The sequence below is a fragment of the Mustela putorius genome, unplaced genomic scaffold (assembly GCF_011764305.1).
Source record: "Mustela putorius furo isolate JIRA1106 unplaced genomic scaffold, ASM1176430v1.1 tig00000095_pilon_pilon_pilon, whole genome shotgun sequence".
Lineage (NCBI taxonomy): Eukaryota > Metazoa > Chordata > Mammalia > Carnivora > Mustelidae > Mustela > Mustela putorius.
In genome coordinates, this window is record NW_025421280.1 from 21,805,801 (window position 1) to 21,825,273 (window position 19,473).

The 19,473-nt window shown below is 43.2% G+C and overlaps 1 protein-coding gene across 8 annotated transcripts in view; it reads right to left on the reverse strand.

Moving 5' to 3' along the window:
- The window catches only part of RBM6 (RNA binding motif protein 6), a 106,069-nt gene that overhangs the window by 13,051 nt on the left and 73,545 nt on the right, over positions 1–19,473 (reverse strand). For 7 of the 8 annotated variants that reach the window (XM_045079635.1, XM_004760605.3, XM_013060545.2 and 4 more), the window contains 3 exons: positions 9,748–9,822; positions 2,832–2,892; positions 186–458 (listed from right to left, as the gene is read on the reverse strand). In XM_045079635.1, the coding sequence (XP_044935570.1) occupies positions 186–458; positions 2,832–2,892; positions 9,748–9,822 (409 nt within the window). Of the gene's footprint in view, positions 1–185; positions 459–2,831; positions 2,893–9,747; positions 9,823–10,763; positions 10,891–19,473 lie in introns of those variants that run through there. The other variant, XM_004760607.3, reaches the window with a different exon arrangement.

The following is a 19,473-nucleotide window of genomic DNA, read 5'->3' on the forward strand; positions in this document are numbered from 1 at the left end:
TATTTGGAGGATGCAAGTTCCTCTGACTGGTTACAGCAATGCCTGCGGAAAGCAACAGCCTCCACAATCAGGCTGAACAGTTTTACTAGGGTGTGGGAAACACCTGGTACCTAACCACAAAACAGAACACCTATAATCTAACTGCCGTGGTCACAGGCTGGTTCGTGCCCTGACAAATCACTTACTTTTGCTCTCCCCATCCTGGCGTGTCTCCCCAGACCATGGTTCCTTCTCTCGGTCTCTTCGGAAGGTGAGTCCTTCCCTTCGAGGAGGTAGATACCTTTCTCCTTCTCTCTTTTGATGTCCCAAGCGTGGTTCTTGTCCTTCTTCTCTCTTCTTGGGTTCAGGTTCCTTATCAGCTGACCTTGGGGACTGGTTGGGTTGTTTTTCTGATGGTGCTGGTATGGATGTTTTCTGAGGCTGAGGATAGGTTATTAATTCTTGCTTGGCTTCTGTCACTATAGAAACAGAAACAGAAAGAGAGTCTCCAGCAGGTTTCATCCCAAAAACATTACTGCTGTGATTCCTCCTTACCTGCTACCAAATACTCATGGAATGCTTTTAATAGTCCCAGAAATAGCTACAAAAAATGTCCTTTAATAGATTTTAAGCCAGGCCAATGAGAAAGCACATGAAATAGTTCAAAGAAGCCACTCAAGTATTTAAATTTCATCTTAGGAGTTTTCTACCACTTCTCAAACACTTAAATATAAGAAATCCTTCATGAGATGCTGGGCCTAACTATTTAAACCAATGATAAGAACAGATTTGGGAACAAAATTATCTTTGGTAATTGCCAGAAGTTTGGTAGAAACGTATATCCCAACTAGGAGTCTTCCTTCTTCCAGTGTTATAGTATTAAAACAGCCATCTAAAATTCTGTAAGATCACAGGTGCCCTCTTCTCTGGGGAAGCTAACAGACCTACCTGTGTATAGCTCATTCATTTGCAAAGAATTACAATGAGCAAATGCCCTCCGAAATATAAATGATTCATTTTAAATCTCTTTCTATAGCAGGACAATTTGTCCAATTAATTAGGAACATATTTTTGCAATGAATTCATTCTTGAAGGGTTCACAGGAAGCCAGGCGTTCAAAAAAATACATTCTATAGGACCAATGTAGAGATAACTTAACAGCAGTGATAAGCAACTAGTGAACACCTGCTTTACATGTTTCCAGGTTAAAGCTGTATCAGCCCTCTTAGTGGCAGGGCACCCAAGGGTATTTATAAACCAACCATTCATTTGTTAGAATATACAGAGAAAGAAGTCCTTCTTCAGGGGAAAAACACACAATTCTGCCTAATCTGAAGTAATGCAAACTAAAAATCTCAGTTATTTACTCACCTTCTCACAAGTTGGGTTGGCTTCTACAGCATCTAGAGCCTTCCTTAAAGATTTTCAGAACCTGTTTCACAGTCCTCACTAGAGAGTAGAATCTCCACTGCAGGCCAAAAGGCTAAGAAACTGTAGACATACTAAGTTCTAAACTTGGAACAAACAGGTCCTTTAAAAGCTACCTGGATCCCTACACTGAACTGTATTTTTTTTTTTTAAGATTTTATTTATTTGACAGAGAACACAGTAGGCAGAGAGGTAGGCAGAGAGAGAGAGGATGGGAAGCAGGCCCTGCTAAGCAGAAAGTCCGACGTGGAGCTTGATCCCAGGACCCCGGATCATGACCTGAGCCGAAGGCAGAGGCTTTAACCCACTGAGACACCCAGGCACCCCACATTGAACTATATTTTATGGTCATGCCCTAGCTCTGAATGTGTATTATCAAAAACAGGGATATGACAGTCATTGCTGGGGCACCTGGGTGGCTTAGGTGGCTCAGCTGGTTGGGCATCTGCCTTGGCTTAGGCCATGATCCCAGAGTCCTGGGCTTGGGCTCCCTGCTGAGCAGGGAGCCTGCTTCTCCCTCTCTCTCTGCTGTTCCCCCTGCTTATGCACTTGCTCTATCTGTCAATATGTAAATTAGTAATCTTCAAAAAAAAAGTCATTGCTATAGGACTGTTGTTACAGATGCCTTTGACAGACTCTTTAAGGTTGCCTATCTAAAGGTTCTCTGGAGAAACTGACTTAAAGTTAAGTGACTGAGAAGCTGGTAGGTTTATTCCTTTATAAAAACAACATATACCCAGGATGCCTGGGTGGCTCAGTTGGTTGAGCATCTGCCTTCGGCTCAGCTCATGATCCCAGGGTGCTAGGATCAAGTCCCACATCAGGCTTCTTGCTCAGTGGTAAGCCCGCTTCACCCTCTGCTTGCTGTCCCCCCTGCTTGTACTCTCTCTGACATAATAAATAAAATCTTAAAAATAAATAAAATTAAAAATACAAACAACATATAAATCTGATTATTTTCTCTTGTTCATTTTTTACTGTTACTTTACAAATATTTTTCTGTTGAAGATCCTGAAATGTTTATATAGAGCGTAAATAAGAAAACGATCCTGATAGCAGATGATTCTCAGTAACTACAAAGCAGTAGGGGATAAGGGTCACATGGCTGAATGCCATGGAGATTCTTTTTCAACCTCACATCCTTAAATGTATTCTAAATAACACTTCTTCTGACCTCTGGTCAGCTGCCCATTTAGTTCCCTCAATGTGAGGATCTGGCAACCCATCATCTCCTTCCCCTGGTGGAACTGAGATCCAATATCATTCACTAACAGGTAACACGAAGTTAGAGATCGCATCGCACTTCCAAGAGCTTTATAGATCAACTTGTATTTAGGGATGACCACTCTTAAAAGCCAAAGAGAGCATGAGCTTTGTTTTGATCAATACACAAAACTACCACTACCACCTCTACCATCACTCACCTTCTCTTGAGCACTTGCAGAGTGAACATGAAGATCGGTGTCCAGCTACGCTGGCCTTACACTGCATGGGAAAGGGAAAGACTTCAATTTGACCAAAAACATTAAAAAAAATCTTGTGTTTATCCAACACAACATCACCTGCCAAACGTGAAAGAAATAAGCCATATTTCAGATCACCATAAAGCCTAACAAATCTGATGTCTCCCCACTCCTCACAGCTGGCAGACAGAATGAGGTGAGCTGCTGTTCGACAGCTGCCTTCTAACAGGGCACGTGGATACTAGAGCAATCCCAAATGCCTTTGCTGAGGACACGGATTTCTACAGGAAATAAATTTAACTAAGAAAACTGGACTGTTGGGGCACCTGGGTGGCTCAGTGGGTTAAAGCCTCTGCCTTCGGCTCAGATCATGATCCCAGGGTTCTGGGATCGAGCCCCACATCGGGCTCTCTGCTCAGCGAGGAGCCTGCTTCCTCCTCTCTCTCTGCCTGCCTTTCTGCCTACTTGTGATCTCTGCCTATCAATAAATAAATAAAATCTTTTAAATTTAAAAAAAAAAAAAAAGAAAACTGGACTGTTAAATGGTTTATACAATACTACTGCCCCAAAGCCACTGCCCCTCACAGTTGCATCCAACATTTGGTCCTGAACTTCAGCCCCATTCAGGCTAAGCTGGAGCTGGTAATTCAACTGCAACGCTCCTTTCTCAAACACTGATTTAAAAAGGGGTGAGGAGGGGCACCTGGGTGGCTCAATCTGTTAAGCATCTGCCTTTGGCTCAGGTCATGATTCCACAGTCCTGGGACGGAATTTCATATCAGGCTCCTTGTTCAGCAGGGAGCCTGCATCTCCCTCTCCCTGCCACTCGTCCTGCTTGTGTTCTCTCTCTGTTAAGTAATTAAAAATTTTTTAAAAAGATTTTATTTATTTATTTATTTGAGAGAGATACAGTGAGAGAGAGCATGAGCGAGGAGAAGGTCAGAGGGAGAAGCAGACTCCCCATGGAGCTGGGAGCCCGATGCGGGACTCGATCCTGGGACTCCGGGATCACGACCTGAGCCAAAGGCAGCCGTCCAACCAACTGAGCCACCCAGGCGTCCCAGTAATTAAAATTTTTAAACAAACAAATAAATAAGGAGCAAGGAAAGAAGAGGAAGATACGTAAGTAGTGCCTCTGGCAGCTCTTCTGAGGATGTTAAACGGAAAAGGAACATTCATTCACTCAAACAAGGGAAGAGGCACTTTGCAATGTGAATGTAGTTTTTCCTGTCTGAAACTAAGAATAAAAAGGTAAAAGCACACTACCCAATTCCAAAGATGCTAAACATTTGCCAGTGAGCTTCCAAGTAGTAGAGGACAGAACGCTGGCTGGCAGGAAACCAAGGAACAGGAACTGTGAAGATAAGGCTGCTATTGAGTAGGACCTTGTAGGGGGAGTAGGAGGGCATGCGAGATGGAGGAGAACAATGACCACCACAGTTCAGAAGCTAATGAGTAAAGAGCACACACTAGGTACCAGGCCTGTTCCACAAACCATCACCTGAAGTGATTCAGACAACTATTATCTCCTCATTTTGTAGAAGATGAAACTGAGGCCTGGAGAGAGTACTCGAGTAAGGTCATAATCGACTATCTCCTTGGTCCCTTCTCGGTGAGTGGCAGAATCATAGGCACAGCCCTGCCCACTGTCCAGCAACTGTGATGCCTCCCTGCAGGGTGAATGCACTTCTCGCTCCATGGGCAACTCTGGCCGTGTCTCACTTTGGCCAACAGAGTGTGAGTGAACATGGCCTGGCAAAAGCTCTAAGAGCCATTGGCTGGGAGCATGAGCTCTCTCTCTCTTAGGCAGGGGAATAGCAGTGCCACATTGGGACTGCTCCTTCTAGGTGGGTCCCAGAATGAGAGGTCATAGAGCAAAACAGAAGCAATGACCCATGAAGTATATGTCTGTCCATTTAAATGGACTTAAGTCTCTGGGATTTGGAAGTTGCTTGTTACTACAAAAGAGTTGTAAATGGTGAAGTCAGGATCCTAACCTTGGTTTAAGTACCATAATGTTCACCTGTTTCTTTTTTTTTTTTTTTAAGATTTATTTACTTATTTATTTGACAGAGAGAGAGAGAGAGAGATCACAAGTAGGCAGGAGGCAGAAAGAGAGGGGGAAGCAGGCTCTCTGCTCAGCAGGCGTCGATCCCAGGACCCTGAGATCATGACCTGAGCTGAAGGCAGGGGCTTAACCTTTCTTTCTTTCTTTCTTTCTTTTTTTTTAATTAATTTATTTATTTGAGGGGGGAAGGGGCGGAGGAGTAGAGGGAAACAGAGAAACTCAAGCAGATTCCTATGCTGAAAGTGGAGCCCGATGCAGGGCTCTATCTCATGACCCCCGAAATCATGACCTGACCTGAAACCAAGAGTCAGATACTTAACCAGCTAAGCCACCCAAGCACCCCCATGATTTCCAGTATACACAGAGTGCAACCATCACCACAATCTACCTTTAGAATATTTCTTTTCTTTTCTTTTTTTTTTTTAAAGAGTTTATTTGACAGAGCACACAAATAGGCAGAGTCAGGTAGATAGAGAGGTGGAAGCAGGCTCCCTGCTGCGCAGACAGCCTGATGCGGGGCTTGATCCCATGATCCTGGGATCATGACCTGAGCTGAAGGCAGAGGCTTAACCCACAGAGCCACCCAGGGACCCTTAGAAGACTTTCATTGACTTAACAATGAACCTCGTGGAGTCATTTTGCACTTTCACCACCAGTCCCATGGAATAGTGCAATATAAGGTGCTTTGTGTCTGGCATAGTATTTTCAAAGTTTATCCATGTTTTTGCATGTTGCAGCACTTCATCCTTTTATTTATTTTAAAGATTTATTTATTTGAGAGAGAGAGGAAAGAGAGGGTATGTGCGTGTGCACACAAGCAGGAGGGCCAGAGGGAGAGAGAATCTTAAGCAAATTCTGCCCTTAGCAAGGAGCCTGATGCAGGGCTTGATCTCACAAGACAGAGATCATCTACCTGAGCCAAAACAAGAGTCGGAGGCTCAACTGACTGTGCCACTCAGGAGCCTCATTCATTCCTTTTTTTTTTTAAAAGATTTTATTTATTTATTTGACAGGCAGAGATCACAAGTACGTGGAGAGGCAGGCAGAGAGAGAGGAGGAAGCAGGCTCTCTGCTGAGCAGAGAGCCCGATGCGGGGCTCGATCCCAGGACCCCGGGATCATGACCTGAGCCGAAGGCAGAGGCTTTAACCCACTGAGCCACCCAGGTGCCCCTCATTCATTCCTTTTAACTGCCAAATAACATCACTGTAGTGCTGTACTGCATGTTGTTGGTCTATCCATTCATCAGTTGATGGATTTTTTTGTTGTTTCCACTTCCAGGACATTACATATAATACTGCCATAAATATTATATTTTGGCAGCTTCTACATCAGGTCAAAGGTCACATATGCAGGGCTGGTGCACTCCTTCCAAAAAAGTGCAGAAATTACAAGTACCCCTGAGACAGCTAAGCAAGTGGCTTGTCATCTTAGGGGACAATGTAACTAAGCCATTCTGTTCTTTCAAGCAACAGTTTTAGCAATAGCTATGTAATTTTTACATCAGATATCAAAATTTGCTCTCTGCCAGGTAACAGAAAGCAGAGTTTGGGGCACAGGGGTGGCTCAGCTGGTTGAGCATTCAACTCGTGGTTTCAGCTCAGATCATGATCTCTGAGGTACCCCTCTCTCTCTGCCCCTTTCCCTGCTCATATGCTCACTCTCTTGCTCACTCTCTCTTGAAAATAAGTAAATTAACCTTAAAAAAAAAAACTGAGTTCAAAATTGTCTCTTTAATCCTGGCTCCCTCCATCCCTGATTATAAAAGAAACAATACATGTGCTTATAGCTCATACAGAAAGTATAAGAGGGGGGAAATCACCCATAATCTCAAACTGTAGAGGCAATCACTATTAAAATACTAAATGTTATAAAAATCCTAATGGTCTTTATGTAGAAATGGAAAAGCTAACCCTCAAATTTATATGGAATTGTAAAAGACACTCAATAGCCAAAAGAACTTTAAAAAAGAACAAAGGTGAAAGACATACTTACCAATTTCAAAATTTATGACAGAGCTAAAATAATCAAAACAGCATGGTACTAATGTAAGGATAAAAATATACAACGACAGAATAAAACTGAGTGTCTACAGAAAAAAACCTACAGATCTCTGGTCAACTGCTTTCCAACAAGGGAGCAAGACTATTCAATGGGAAAAGAATAGTTAATTCAGCAAATGATTCTGGGACAAGAGGATACACACACGCTGAAGAATGAAGCTGCCCTTTAGCTCATAGCATGAACAAAAATTAACTCAGAACAGATAAAAGCTTTAAATATAAAAGCCCAAACTATAAAATTCTTAGAAGAAAACACAGGGGTAAATCTTCATCACCACGGATTTGGCAATTGTTTCCTGACACCAAAGGTATAAGCAACAAAAGAAAACAACAGCTGAATCGGACTTTATCAAAATTAATTTTTGTGCAAAAAACATTGTAAGAAGGTAAAAGACAACATACAGAATGGGAAAAAATAAATGCAAATCACATATCTGATTAGGGATTTATATCCAGAATCCAGTATAAAGAACTCTTACAACTTAACGACAAAAAGACAAATGACCCAATTAAAAACGGGCAAAGTACTTGAATAAACATTTCTCCAAAGAAGATACAAAAGTGGCAATAAATACAAAAAAAGATGCTCAACATCATTAGTTACTATGGAAATGCAAATTAAAATCATGAGATACTATTTTATACCCACTTAGGATAGCTATTACCAAAAAAGGGGCTGGGGTGCCTGGCTGGCTCAGTTGGTAAAGTGTGTCACCCCGATGTTGGGGCTGTGAATTTGAGCCCCACAATGGATGTAAAGATTACTTAAAAATAAAAGAAATTTTAAAAAAGGGTTGAAATTACAAATGTTGGCAAGGGCATGCATAAAATTGAACTCTCATATGTTGCTGGTGGGAATGTAAAATGGTGCAGCTGCTGTCTCTGGAAAATAGCCTGGTGATTCCTCAAAGAGTTAAAACATAAAAGTACCATATGATTTGACAATGTGTGTTCAGGCAAAAACTTGTTACATGAATGGTCACAGCAGTCTTATTCATAACAGACAAGAGGTGGAAACAACCCAAATGTCCATAAAATGACGAATGGATAAACAAAATGTGGTATAGCCATATATTATTATTCATCCATAAAAATGAGTGACATACTGATACACACTACAACATGGACAAACCCTGACTACATGCTTACTGAACAACGGCAGACACAAAAGGTCAAATGTTCTATGACTCCGCTTACATGAAATGTCTAAAACAGGCAAATCCATGGAGATAGAAAGATTAGTGGTTTATTAGGAAATGAGGGAAAGGAGACTAAGGAGTGACTATTCAATAGATACGGGTTTTCTTTTGAAGTGATGAAAAGTTCTAGAACTAGACATGATGGTGGTTGTACCACACTGTGAATGTACTTAATGCCAGTGAATTATGTGTTTTAAAATTGTTAAAATGATAAATTTAATGTTATGTGTATTTTAACACAATTTTTAAATTTTTTTTAAAGGATTTTATTTATTTATTCATGAGAGACAAGAGAGAGAGGAGGGGGAGAAGCAGGCTCCCCACCGAGTAGGGAGCCTGATGTGGGGCTCGATCCCAGGACCTCGGGATCATGACCTGAGCCAAGGGCAGATGCTTAACCAGCTGAGTCACCCAGGCGCCCTAAAAAGTTAAACGTTTTCCTAAAATGACACCATGATATATGAGTGCTTTGACTAATGACAACCACAGCTATATAAATGATATTTCACTGAGACTAATAAAATGTCAAGCTGAAGTTTTTACTGAGTTTTATCAAGTTCTATAATGAACTTTTAATAAATCATGGTTCAGAAATTTTATAAATTTTTCATAATTATTTCTGAAACTAAGTAGCAGCAATAAAAAATGACAAATTTTATTTTCATGCTCATTTGCAAGCCAGCTGGACTTCCAGTAAGAGTATAGCCTAGGGGCACCTGGGTGGCTCAGTTAAGCATCTGCCTTTAGCTTGGGTCATGATCCCAGGGTCCTGGTACTGACCCCTGTATTGTGCTCCCTGGTCCGCGGTGAGTCTGCTTTTCCCTCGGCAACCCTCCGCCCCCCACCTCATGCTCTCTCTCTCAGATAAATAAAATCTGAAGAGTATATCCTAAAATCTTTAAATATGCCATTCTAGAAGACTATTAGACTTTTTTTTAAAAAAGATTTTATTTATTTATTTGAGAGAGAATGAGTGAGAGAGAGCATGAGAGAGAAGAAGGTCAGAGTGGAGAAGCAGACTCCCCAGGGGGACAGGAGCCCGATGTGGGACTCGATCCTGGAAGTCCGGGATCATGACCTGAGCCGAAGGCAGTCACTCAACCACTGAGCCACCCAGGCGCCTGACTATTAGACTTTAAGAGAGGTAAAATGCCATGAAGTTCTATATCCTTGGAAACCTATAATATCCAAAAAGTGTGTACCTCTCATAGATCCAACCTCTCCCAATACTAATTCCCTATAACCACCCTCAGGAAGCATCACCAGGAAGAGGCTGTAAGTCAATGCAATTCATAATCAATTAAAAAGCCTGGTGTGTGTCCCTTGAGAAAATGCCTCCAATAGGCCCAGAACCCTCTATGGCCACAGGCAGCAGCTGGGAAGCATGAACGGTGGCTGGCCTTGCCCTGACCCTTGGTTTATCTGAAGCAAACTAAGGTAGAAGAGCTTTGCCCTTGCAATGCATACGACCAGGGGGCACTCCTGGAGACACAGAGGAGCTGTGAGGCTGGATCCTTACCTCTAAGGAACGGAATTCTTGGCACTTACCCGTTTGCAGTACCAAAAATCTGGGCCTGGTATGTACTCAAGGGTGACCTCTTTGTCATGGATCATTAGAGTCCCCTGTGAAGACAAAGACAGAAGCCATCAACATCAACTCTCAGAGAAAAAGAGAGACAGGAAGGCACAGAGAGCCTTTCCAGTCCCCAAGCTGAAACATTTTACAAAGAGTGAACCTATTTATTGACAAAAGGAAATGGCTGTTTGAAGCCACAGACTTGGGGCAGTGTGGCAGAGCAAGCTCAAGCTTAGGGAAAGGGTGTGGGAGAAGGTGAGATCGGTCTTCAGCCTTGGCTCTTGTGGGTCAGGGCGCTGTCCTTGGGCAGGTTAGGCCGAGTCTACTTCTCCAAAGGTCACGCAGCGCACTCTCACGAGTCCCAGCAAGCCCCCCACCTGACTCGGAGCTAGCACACTATCAGAGGCAAACTCTTCCTTCTGCAGCACAGAGGCACAGGAGCCCTCTCAATCATCTTCTTGTCCATGGCTAACTCAAATCTCCTTGGAGAGGTAGGTAGGGCTCTTAACTGTGGTGCCTGAAAACTTTCTTTAGAACACTGGCTGCATGGCAAAAGCCCCAGGAAAAAGAGGTACAACCCCGATGACAGGCAGAAAGGAAGAAGGTGAAGCTTCACAGCAGGTCCCATCCTTGTGGCAGGAACCTGAGTGGCCAATGGTGGCAGCGGAGGTGCTGGCGGCGGCGGCAGCAGCATCACTCTGGCGTGGAGCCTACAGAGTGAGCTAGCCATGAGATCTGAGGAGCGACCATTGGCAAATAAGCACTTTGGGGAAGTCTGGCACAGGAACAGGTGGGGGAAAAAGGCTCAATAAACTTGCGGTTACAGAGCTCCTTTGCCTCTGCATTTTGGAAAAGTCACAAATTCTATTTCACATCAAGAAAAAGTAAGGTTATTAAACACTAGCCAGCAGATCTGTGTTAGAGCAGAGGAAAAAAAATCTCTGCCTACTGACAAGAGACCCTCACCCACACTGGTAAGTGAACTAACCGAGGATGCGACTCTGGAACTAGCCCCTGCGCTGTGTTCATTCTCCGCCCTCTAGGGTCCTCTGTGTCTCCTCAGACAGGGCTCTGAGTTCTACAAGGCATTTCTTTGCAATTGGACCTCAGTTTCTTGCTTGAATCCATACATCTGTCAAATAATGCTTTACCTCTCTGCTTTTCACACCAAAAGAGTCAAGAAAAATACATAGAATAAAATTATTGTCTTGTCAAAACCAAAGGAAATCTGCCCACCTACCTAGGTCCTAGATTCTGGTCTCTGAGAAATTGTTTCGTGGCTTGTTCTCAGGCTAGAAGATGATGATAATAAAAATCTGCTATCATTTATTAAGCGCTTACTCAGAGCCAGAAATGGTTAAGTATGTGATCTTATTTAATCCCTTGATGATCCCATAAAATAGTATCATCATCTCCACTTCACAGATGAGGAAACATGCTTGGAGCCAAGGTCACCCAGATGGTGAAAGGCAGAACCAGATTCACATGTGGGCTGTAGATAAGGGACCTCCTACGGCATTCATCACCTCCCACTCTGTATTAAGGACAAGCAATCTGCTCTTGGAAACCCATCCAGGAAAGAGAAGAACTCTGCAGGCAGGGAGGTCAGGGGACTATCACTCTGCCAAGCTCTCCCATACAGGAGGTTGGTAAAGATGGTACCCTTCTACCTAGAGGCAGTATATCACATCATTTAAGAACATGGACTCTGGGTCAGGTTCCCTAAGTTTGAATCTTGCCTCCACCTCATGACCTCCAACAAGGACCTTATTAACTTCTATGTGCTTCAGTTTCCTCATTTGTAAAGTAGGGATAACAGTACCTGTTTCATAAGGTGGTTATGAAGATTAAGTTAATACATGTAAAGAGCTTAGCATGAAATATAGTGAGGGCTCAATAAATGTATTTTGACTTCTAAGTGCTAAAATAAAAAAAGGACTAGCATCAATCAGCAGGTGAGACTAGACAGATCAAAAGCCACTCATTTCGCCTCACTTGCCTGTCAGGTAATTTTTCACAACTATTTCAATCTACTAAAAGACTAAGCTTTCACAGGAATTGGTCACTGCAGGTCAGAACCTGTGTCTTTATGTTAGCACTTAGTTGTCAAATGCTGGGCCAGATCTTAGTGTCCAGGCTAAATCTTTCTGACCTTTTGTCGTCAGGTGCAAGTACAATACTTGGTACAGAAAAGGAACTTAATAAGTACTTGTGGAAGGAACAAAAGACTGAATGGATGCAACGATCCCTGGAAGACTGGAGTGCTCAGCACAGAGTGGCTCTGGAGGGAGGTACTGCTGTCATAGCGTGCATCTGTATACCCTGGCCACAAAATATGTGGGCTGCCGTTTGAAGAGTGAACAGTGCCACTGACACAAGGCACTACTGTGAACACAATCATTCGCATATTTTTATTTCACCACTTGGAGGTGTCAGTATACTCAGGAATTCCTAAGGCAAGGAGTCTTTATACTTCTAGGGTAACAAATATGCCGCTCCAGGAACCATGGATGACTTCTGTCCAGGGTAGAAAACTCCTGCCAGGAGCACTCATTAACATACCAACGTTGAGAAGATTGCTTTCCCCTCAGGAGTCACAAAGGCAATGATTTCCAATCCCTCAGAGTCCCCTACCACTAGGATGGCTTTCTTTTCTTTTCAATCTGCACAGGGCTAGACACAAGGCTGCCAGGAAACCACTGCTAGAGAATATGAAATGCTTTCAACATCACCGTTAAGAACAGCCAATTGGAGGCGCCTGGGTGGCTCAGTGGGTTAAAGCCTCTGCCTTCTGCTCAGGTCATGATCCCAGGGTCCTGGGCTCGAGCCCCGCATCGGGCTCTCCCCTCCGCACTGAGCCTGCTTCCTCCTCTCTCTGCCTACTTGTTATCTCTGTCAACTAAATAAATAAAATCTTTAAAAAAAAAAAAAAAAAGAACAGCCAATTGTTTTAGTAAGAATAAACAGAGAAATCACCTGAGTGACAGCAATCAGGTTTACCTATGATTTGCTTCCCCAGCTGCTCTAACACCTAAGCTGCTCACATATACCCAGTACGGGTTACATACACTGTGACTCTCCCTATCCTGGCCAGGCCCTTTCTTCAGATTTCATAGGGTAAAGATCTGCCAGTGTCTCCTAGGGAAGCAAACTGTGGAGAGTTGGATTAATAAATGAGCTGGATAAATATTAATAAATAATAAATTAATAAATCATTAATGAATGGTTTCATCATTTTTAGTTGTCCACTTGTAACTGTCTATTATCTACCATCTTCACACATCAGGATTTTTATTCATCATTTGAATTACTGGATTGTTAAGCTACTAAAGCAAAGGTACCACAAAGACCACAAGTCTAATTAACCAGGTCTGGCTTCTAAAGAGGCATCAGATATTTGAAAATAAAACCAGAGACAACTTCTTTCTCAATAATGTTAGATAGAGGGGAGCCTGGGTGGCTCAGTGGGTTAAAGCCTCTGCCTTTGGCTCAGGTCATGATCCCAGGGTCCTGGGATCGAGCCCCGCATTGGCTCTCTGCTTGGTGGGGAGCCTGCTTCCCCCACCCCTGCTTGCCTTTCTGCCTACTTGTGATCTCTGTCAAATAAATAAATGAAATCTTAAAAAAAAAAAAAAAAGTGTTAGATAGGCATAAATTAGATCAATACCTGCTAAAATTTATCTCCCAGGCCCAAAGTCCTCACTTGACAAAGTTACATATAGTTATTCCTAACTATATCCCCAGGGGTCTTCATGTAAAGCTGCAGAAAGCTAGAGGTAACTGCATTCCTGGAGAGTAAAGCCAGTGAAGTCCTTATCCTCCACCTCAGGGACACTAGAGAGGAGCACACTCTGGGTCTGAGGGCAGCTGAACTCAACATCCACACTTCCATTTCCCTTTCCAGCTGCTGCTCCTGGAGACTTGATTACTTCATTTTGTGACTGTGATAAGGACTTGGGTCAGAGAATCATATGGTCCAACTGGCTCATAACCAAACCCCAAGAATCCTTTCTAAAGGTACTGGGGAGGTACAAGAGCAAATAGGAAGGGAAGAACATTCCTGGCCAGCAGCTTGGCATGTTTGTTGATGATCTCCCAACACAAGCACGGTCACAATCACATTTTGTACCGAGAGCATGGTTGCTGTGCGACAGAACAGGTCATCCCATTGAAGCATGGAGAGAGACAGATAGGATCAAAAAGCAGGGAGAAGGTACATGAGTCTCGTGAATACAACTCACGCTGAAATATTCAGCAATCCCTCCTCACAGATTTGTGCTTCTTCCAAACATAGGATGGGAGAGTCAGGCTACTGGTGGCTGAGAACTGGTACTGTTTATTAGAGATAGTAATCTTTATTCACAAGGCAGTTACAGTTTACAAAGACATTCTTCACAAATGTCACTTGGCTCAATCCTCACAAGCACGGCATATATGAAACCTAACCTGCACATGGGAAGTATGGCTGGGATACATGGAACTGCCTGCACGAGATCACAGAGCTCCTGAGCAACACATACCAAACCAAAAGTCAGGTTTTCTTTTTGCCATACTGCTTGCTCTTCCTTCTACGCCTCCAGGGAGTCAGCCAACTCATAATAGCTGCCACACCGAAGAGGTGGCTTCTGATCAAAAGATGCATAAAGTCTAAAGAAATTCGCAGGCAATGGCCCCATAGGGATTTTCTTAGAGAGACTAACATAAAGACCCTGCTCCCGGATAGCGGATAGCGTTGCCAATCCCCCAAACTGGTCTGCTCAAGTGGTCTTTGTGTTTTCCAAGCACTACAATTACTCTAAGGCAAGTGCCTAAGACAAAGAGAGCTGTCAGTAAGCAGCTGCTACCAGCAGTTTCAACAACCCAGCAATCAAATGGACTTGCAGAAAGAGTAAAGCAAGAGGAACCAAATAACAGGTTTAAAACAGATGTATGTCGAACCTCTTAGTGTAAAAGGGTAGTTTTTTTTTTTTTAAAGATTTTATTTATTTATTTGACAGAGAGAAATCACAAGTAGATGGAGAGGCAGGCAGAGAGAGAGAGGGAAGCAGGCTCCCTGCTGAGCAGAGAGCCCGATGCGGGACTCGATCCCAGGACCCTGAGATCATGACCTGAGCCAAAGGCAGTGGCTTAACCCACTGAGCCACCCAGGTGCCCCAAAAGGGTAGTTTTTATAGAAATCTTTTGCAAAGCAGCCAGGTTCATTCTTTCGGGTGCAAGGATATGTTATAGTTCAAACATCTTGGAAAACTCAGTGTTTCCAAAGGCCAAAACTAAAATGAAGCAGAAAGAGCAAAGGAGGAGAGGAAGGAAGGAGGAAGTATAGAGGAAGAAATCCTAAGGGAAGCACACAGAATGCTCTGTGACAACTCTGTAGTAGCTCTGTTCAGTGAGCTCTATACCCTCTGTTAGACTGGCTTTTTTTCCCTTCTCTTTCTTTTTTTCTTTTTTGAAGATTTATTTATTTGAAGGATGCCTGGGTGGCTCAGTTGTTGGGTGTTTGGCTCAGGTCATATCTCAGGGTCCTGGGATCAAGCCCCATGACGGGCTCCCTGCTCAGCGGGAAGCCTCCTTTTCCTCTCCTATTCCTCCTGCTTGTGTTTCTGCTCTCGCTAGCTCTCTCTCTCTGACAAATAAATAAAATCTTTAAAAAATTTTTTTATTTATTTGAGAGAGAGAGAGGTCTTCAGCAGACTCCATGTTGAGTGCGGAGCTGATACAGGGCTCAATCTCACGACCCTGAGATCACAACCTGAACAGAAACCAAGAGCTGGACACTTAACCGACTGTGCTATCCAAGAGCCATAGACTGACTTTTCACAGAACAGGATCTAAGTCACTCTCTGAGCAGCAAGGAGATGAGACCATAATGGGAGCTCCACTAGAAACAGAATCTCACTTCAGGGTCCAGTTTAAAGTTGAGGGGCAAGGAGATATCGCACTCTCAGCTAATACTTCATCTTGATACCTTTCCTTATCTAGATGAAAGCACAATCATTTTTTTCTGAAATGCTCCTTAGCAATATTTTTCATGGGGCATCTGGGTGTCTGTCTGTTGGTTAAGCATTTGTCTTCAGCTCAGGTCATGATCCTGGGATCAAGCCCCATGTCAGGCTCCCTGCTCAGGGGGAGCCAGCGCTTCTCCTCCTCCCTCTGTCTCCCTGGCTCGTGGTCTCTCTCTCTGTAATAAATAAATAAAATCTTTTTACTACCTGACCAGTTTGTCTGTCACTTCCTAAGAGGACACAAAGAGCACTTTGCTAAAGTCTTATTTGTGCTCTCTGAAGCAGCATGGCTGGCCTGTATTTCACTCAGCTTAACCCACCAGGCTCAGAGCTAGCTAGAGACAGAGTCGCCAGATGAACCCTGCTCTAGGAACACAATACACGCTAGACCAGGCCCCAACATACAGAGCTTGATTGTTTCAAAGGTATCTGGTGCTGAGAATATATTCCACCCCCTCCAGCACCACTCCCTGCTAGTCTGTGGTGTATTTTAAAATAAGATCTCAGTTCTTCTACCAAACGCCTCTTGTCATTATGAAAGAAAACTTGCAGTCTTTGAGATAATTTCATCAACAGCTCCCAGACTTGTCTACTAGGGTCTCCACAAAACTCTCCCGCTATAGGAGTCATTTGGGTCAAAAAGAGGCAAAATGAGTAAGCAAATAAGTAAATAATCAAAACTGAGGCAAGTCTTTTCTCTCCCTGTGAGAAGGTGAGGTTCTATCAGAGACTGAGGCCAGGTAGATGGGGCACTCACCAAACTCCTTCACCACAAACATCTTACTATGAAGAAATAATTACAAGATTCCCCTGAAACTCATAATACAGTATATGTTAACTAAATTGAATCTAAATAAAGAGTTTTAAAAAAATTACAAGATCCAGCTATAGTACTTAGAATAACCGAATAAATGTGAACCACTAAAATGCAAACATTTTTGAAACATTGTTATAATTCTGTATTTTTTTTTTTTTAAGATTTAGGGATTTATTTATTTGAAAGAGAGAGAGAGCATGAACAGGAGGGGTCGAGGGAGAGAAAATCTGAAGCAGACTTGGTCCTGAGCGCAGAGCCCAAAATGGGGCTCAATCTCATGACCCTGAGATCAGACCTGAGCTGAAATCAAGAGTCGGTCACTTAACCAACTGTGCCACCCAGGTACCCCAATTTTGTATGTTTTAAAGCAGTATTTCATCTAATGTTGACAAGGACCTCAGCCTAATTAAGATTAAGACCAATTAATTAATTAATTAAGACCAATAATAATTTATTTCCAAATGGAAGCAGAGGATCATATTTGAACATGCCATAAGATGTGATAATCCTCAGAATTCCCTTCAGAATTCAGGCTTCTATAACCACCATTTCACTTTTTTTTCCCTCAGTTGGTTTCACATCGTAATGAAATCAAAGCACTCATAAAGTCGAACAGATATAGAAACAAGACACAGCTTGTTCCTTCCTCACAATTTTCTCAGATAGCCCTAAAATAGTTGTGGAGTATGCAGGGCAGAGGTTTTAGTCCCAGATAAAAGGGCTCTCCACCGACTGAGACCCTTAGGGCCATTTTCTACTCACACCGTTGAATACTACAACACTATTTAACACTCTTCCATTTTCTGAAATGACCTTTTTAAAAAAAGATTATTTGTTTATTTGAGAGAGAGAGAGAGAACAGAGGGGAGGAACTGAGAGACAGGGACAGGCAGACTTTACATTGAGCACAGAGCGGGGCTTGATCTTGCAACCTCGAGATCATAACCTGAACTGAAACAAAGAGTTGGATACTCAACTGACTGAGCCACCCAGGCGCCCCCTGAGATGACTATTGTCCCAGCTCCCCAACACTCATTTCTTTGGAAAAAATGGACCCTAAATTCAACATATACACATGCTTCATTGTCTAGATCTCTAAACCGAGTCACTGTAAAGGAAGAAGAGGGGAATTTCTAAAATCAACATGGTAAATGTAAAGCTTCTTTACTTTGTTTACTGAGTAACATAATCAAAGCTTTTCTCTCTCATTTCTTTTGCCGACAGAGCTCATGCTGGGACGTGGGAGGAATAGCCAAGAGAAAATACAAGGCCCAAAAGTCCCAAGACGCTGCACAGATCACACTGCTGAGCCCACCACAAAGGCTGCAGAGTGTTCCCCAGATATCTCCCAAAGAACCGGCAGCTATTCTTCCGGCCTCACCATTGGAGATTATTTCTACAGGCTCTTCATTTGCTACCTCCCACCCAAGAACCTCAGCTCTCTCGAAGGCCGTCACTATTAGCCTCTCTGGCTTCAATGTCCTTGCTAAGACATTTTTAAAAAAAAACCCTGCTGACATACTTTCTGCAGAAACAATACCCTAAACAGATGAATAGAACACAGTGCCATCAGACTTCTGAACACACACTGTTCAACTGCCACTGCAGGGAAGTAACCACCCACCATTATTTTTTTCTTAGGCAAAAAGCTACAGATCCAGGGCACCTGGCTGGCGCAGCTGGAAGAGCATGCAACTCTTGATCTGAGGATCAGGAGGTTCAAGCCCCAAGCTGGGTGTAGAGATTAAAAAAAAAAAAAAAAAAAAAAGACCCAATGACACTGTGACAGTAGGTACAACACCAAGAATGGAAGCTTTGAGTCAGTAAAGGTCCATTGGGACAAAAGGTTAGGACCCTAAACATTTTCCGTCTACTCATTCTCACATGGGAATAAGGGAATTAACAAACTTCAGTCCTAATAAAAATAAGGGGTGGCTTTTCACAAGCTCAAGGGGCGCCTGGGTGGCTCAGTGGGTTAAAGCCTCTGCCTTCGGCTCAGGTCATGATCCCAGGGTCCTGGGATCAAGCCCCGCATTGGGCTCTCTGCTCAGCGGGGAGCCTGCTTCCCTTCCTCTCTGCCTGCCTCTCTGCCTACTTGTGATCTCTGTCTGTCAAGTAAATAAATAAAATCTTAAAAGAAAAAAAAAAAAGACAAGCTCAAGTCAAATTATTCCACTGAGAAAGCAGCGTTTGCTGGGCTATATCATGGCTGCCATTGCAACAGGTACCTATAGAGAATAAGGGAATGATCTCTACACAGGGTAGAAATCTCAGGTATTCCAGGAATTTGAGAGAAGACAAAGCCAAGAGGTCTCTAATGATGCCCCTGCTGGAGTTGCTGCCAAGTGCTACAAAGGCACAGCCCACAAACATCAAGAAACTCTCCCTGATCTAACCTGTATGTATGCCTTGAAAATCTAACAGACTTATTAAGCCCTGGATTTTTTTTTTTAAAGATTTTATTTATTTGACAGACAGAGATCACAAGTAGGCGGAGAGGCAGGCAGAGAGAGAGAGGAGGAGGCTGAGCAGAGAGCCCGATGTGGGGCTCAATCCCAGAACCCCGGCCGGGATCATGATCTGAGCCAGAGGCAGAGGCTTTAACCCACTGAGCCACCCAGGTGCCCTGACCCTTGGATACTTTTAAACACCCTCAGATCTAAGACATACCATCCAGTGTTATTAAAAGGCATCCTTTAATCTACTTAAAGCTCTCAAAATAACCAAGTGATCATATAATTGCCATATAATTGCCCCTAGTGCAAGCCATCATCTCGTCACATCTCAACCACTGCACTAGACCCTAGGGCCTTCTGCTCTGCAGTTTCTCCCTTCTCCCCTCTAGTCAAGACTATACACTGCCACAAGAAGTTTCCCTA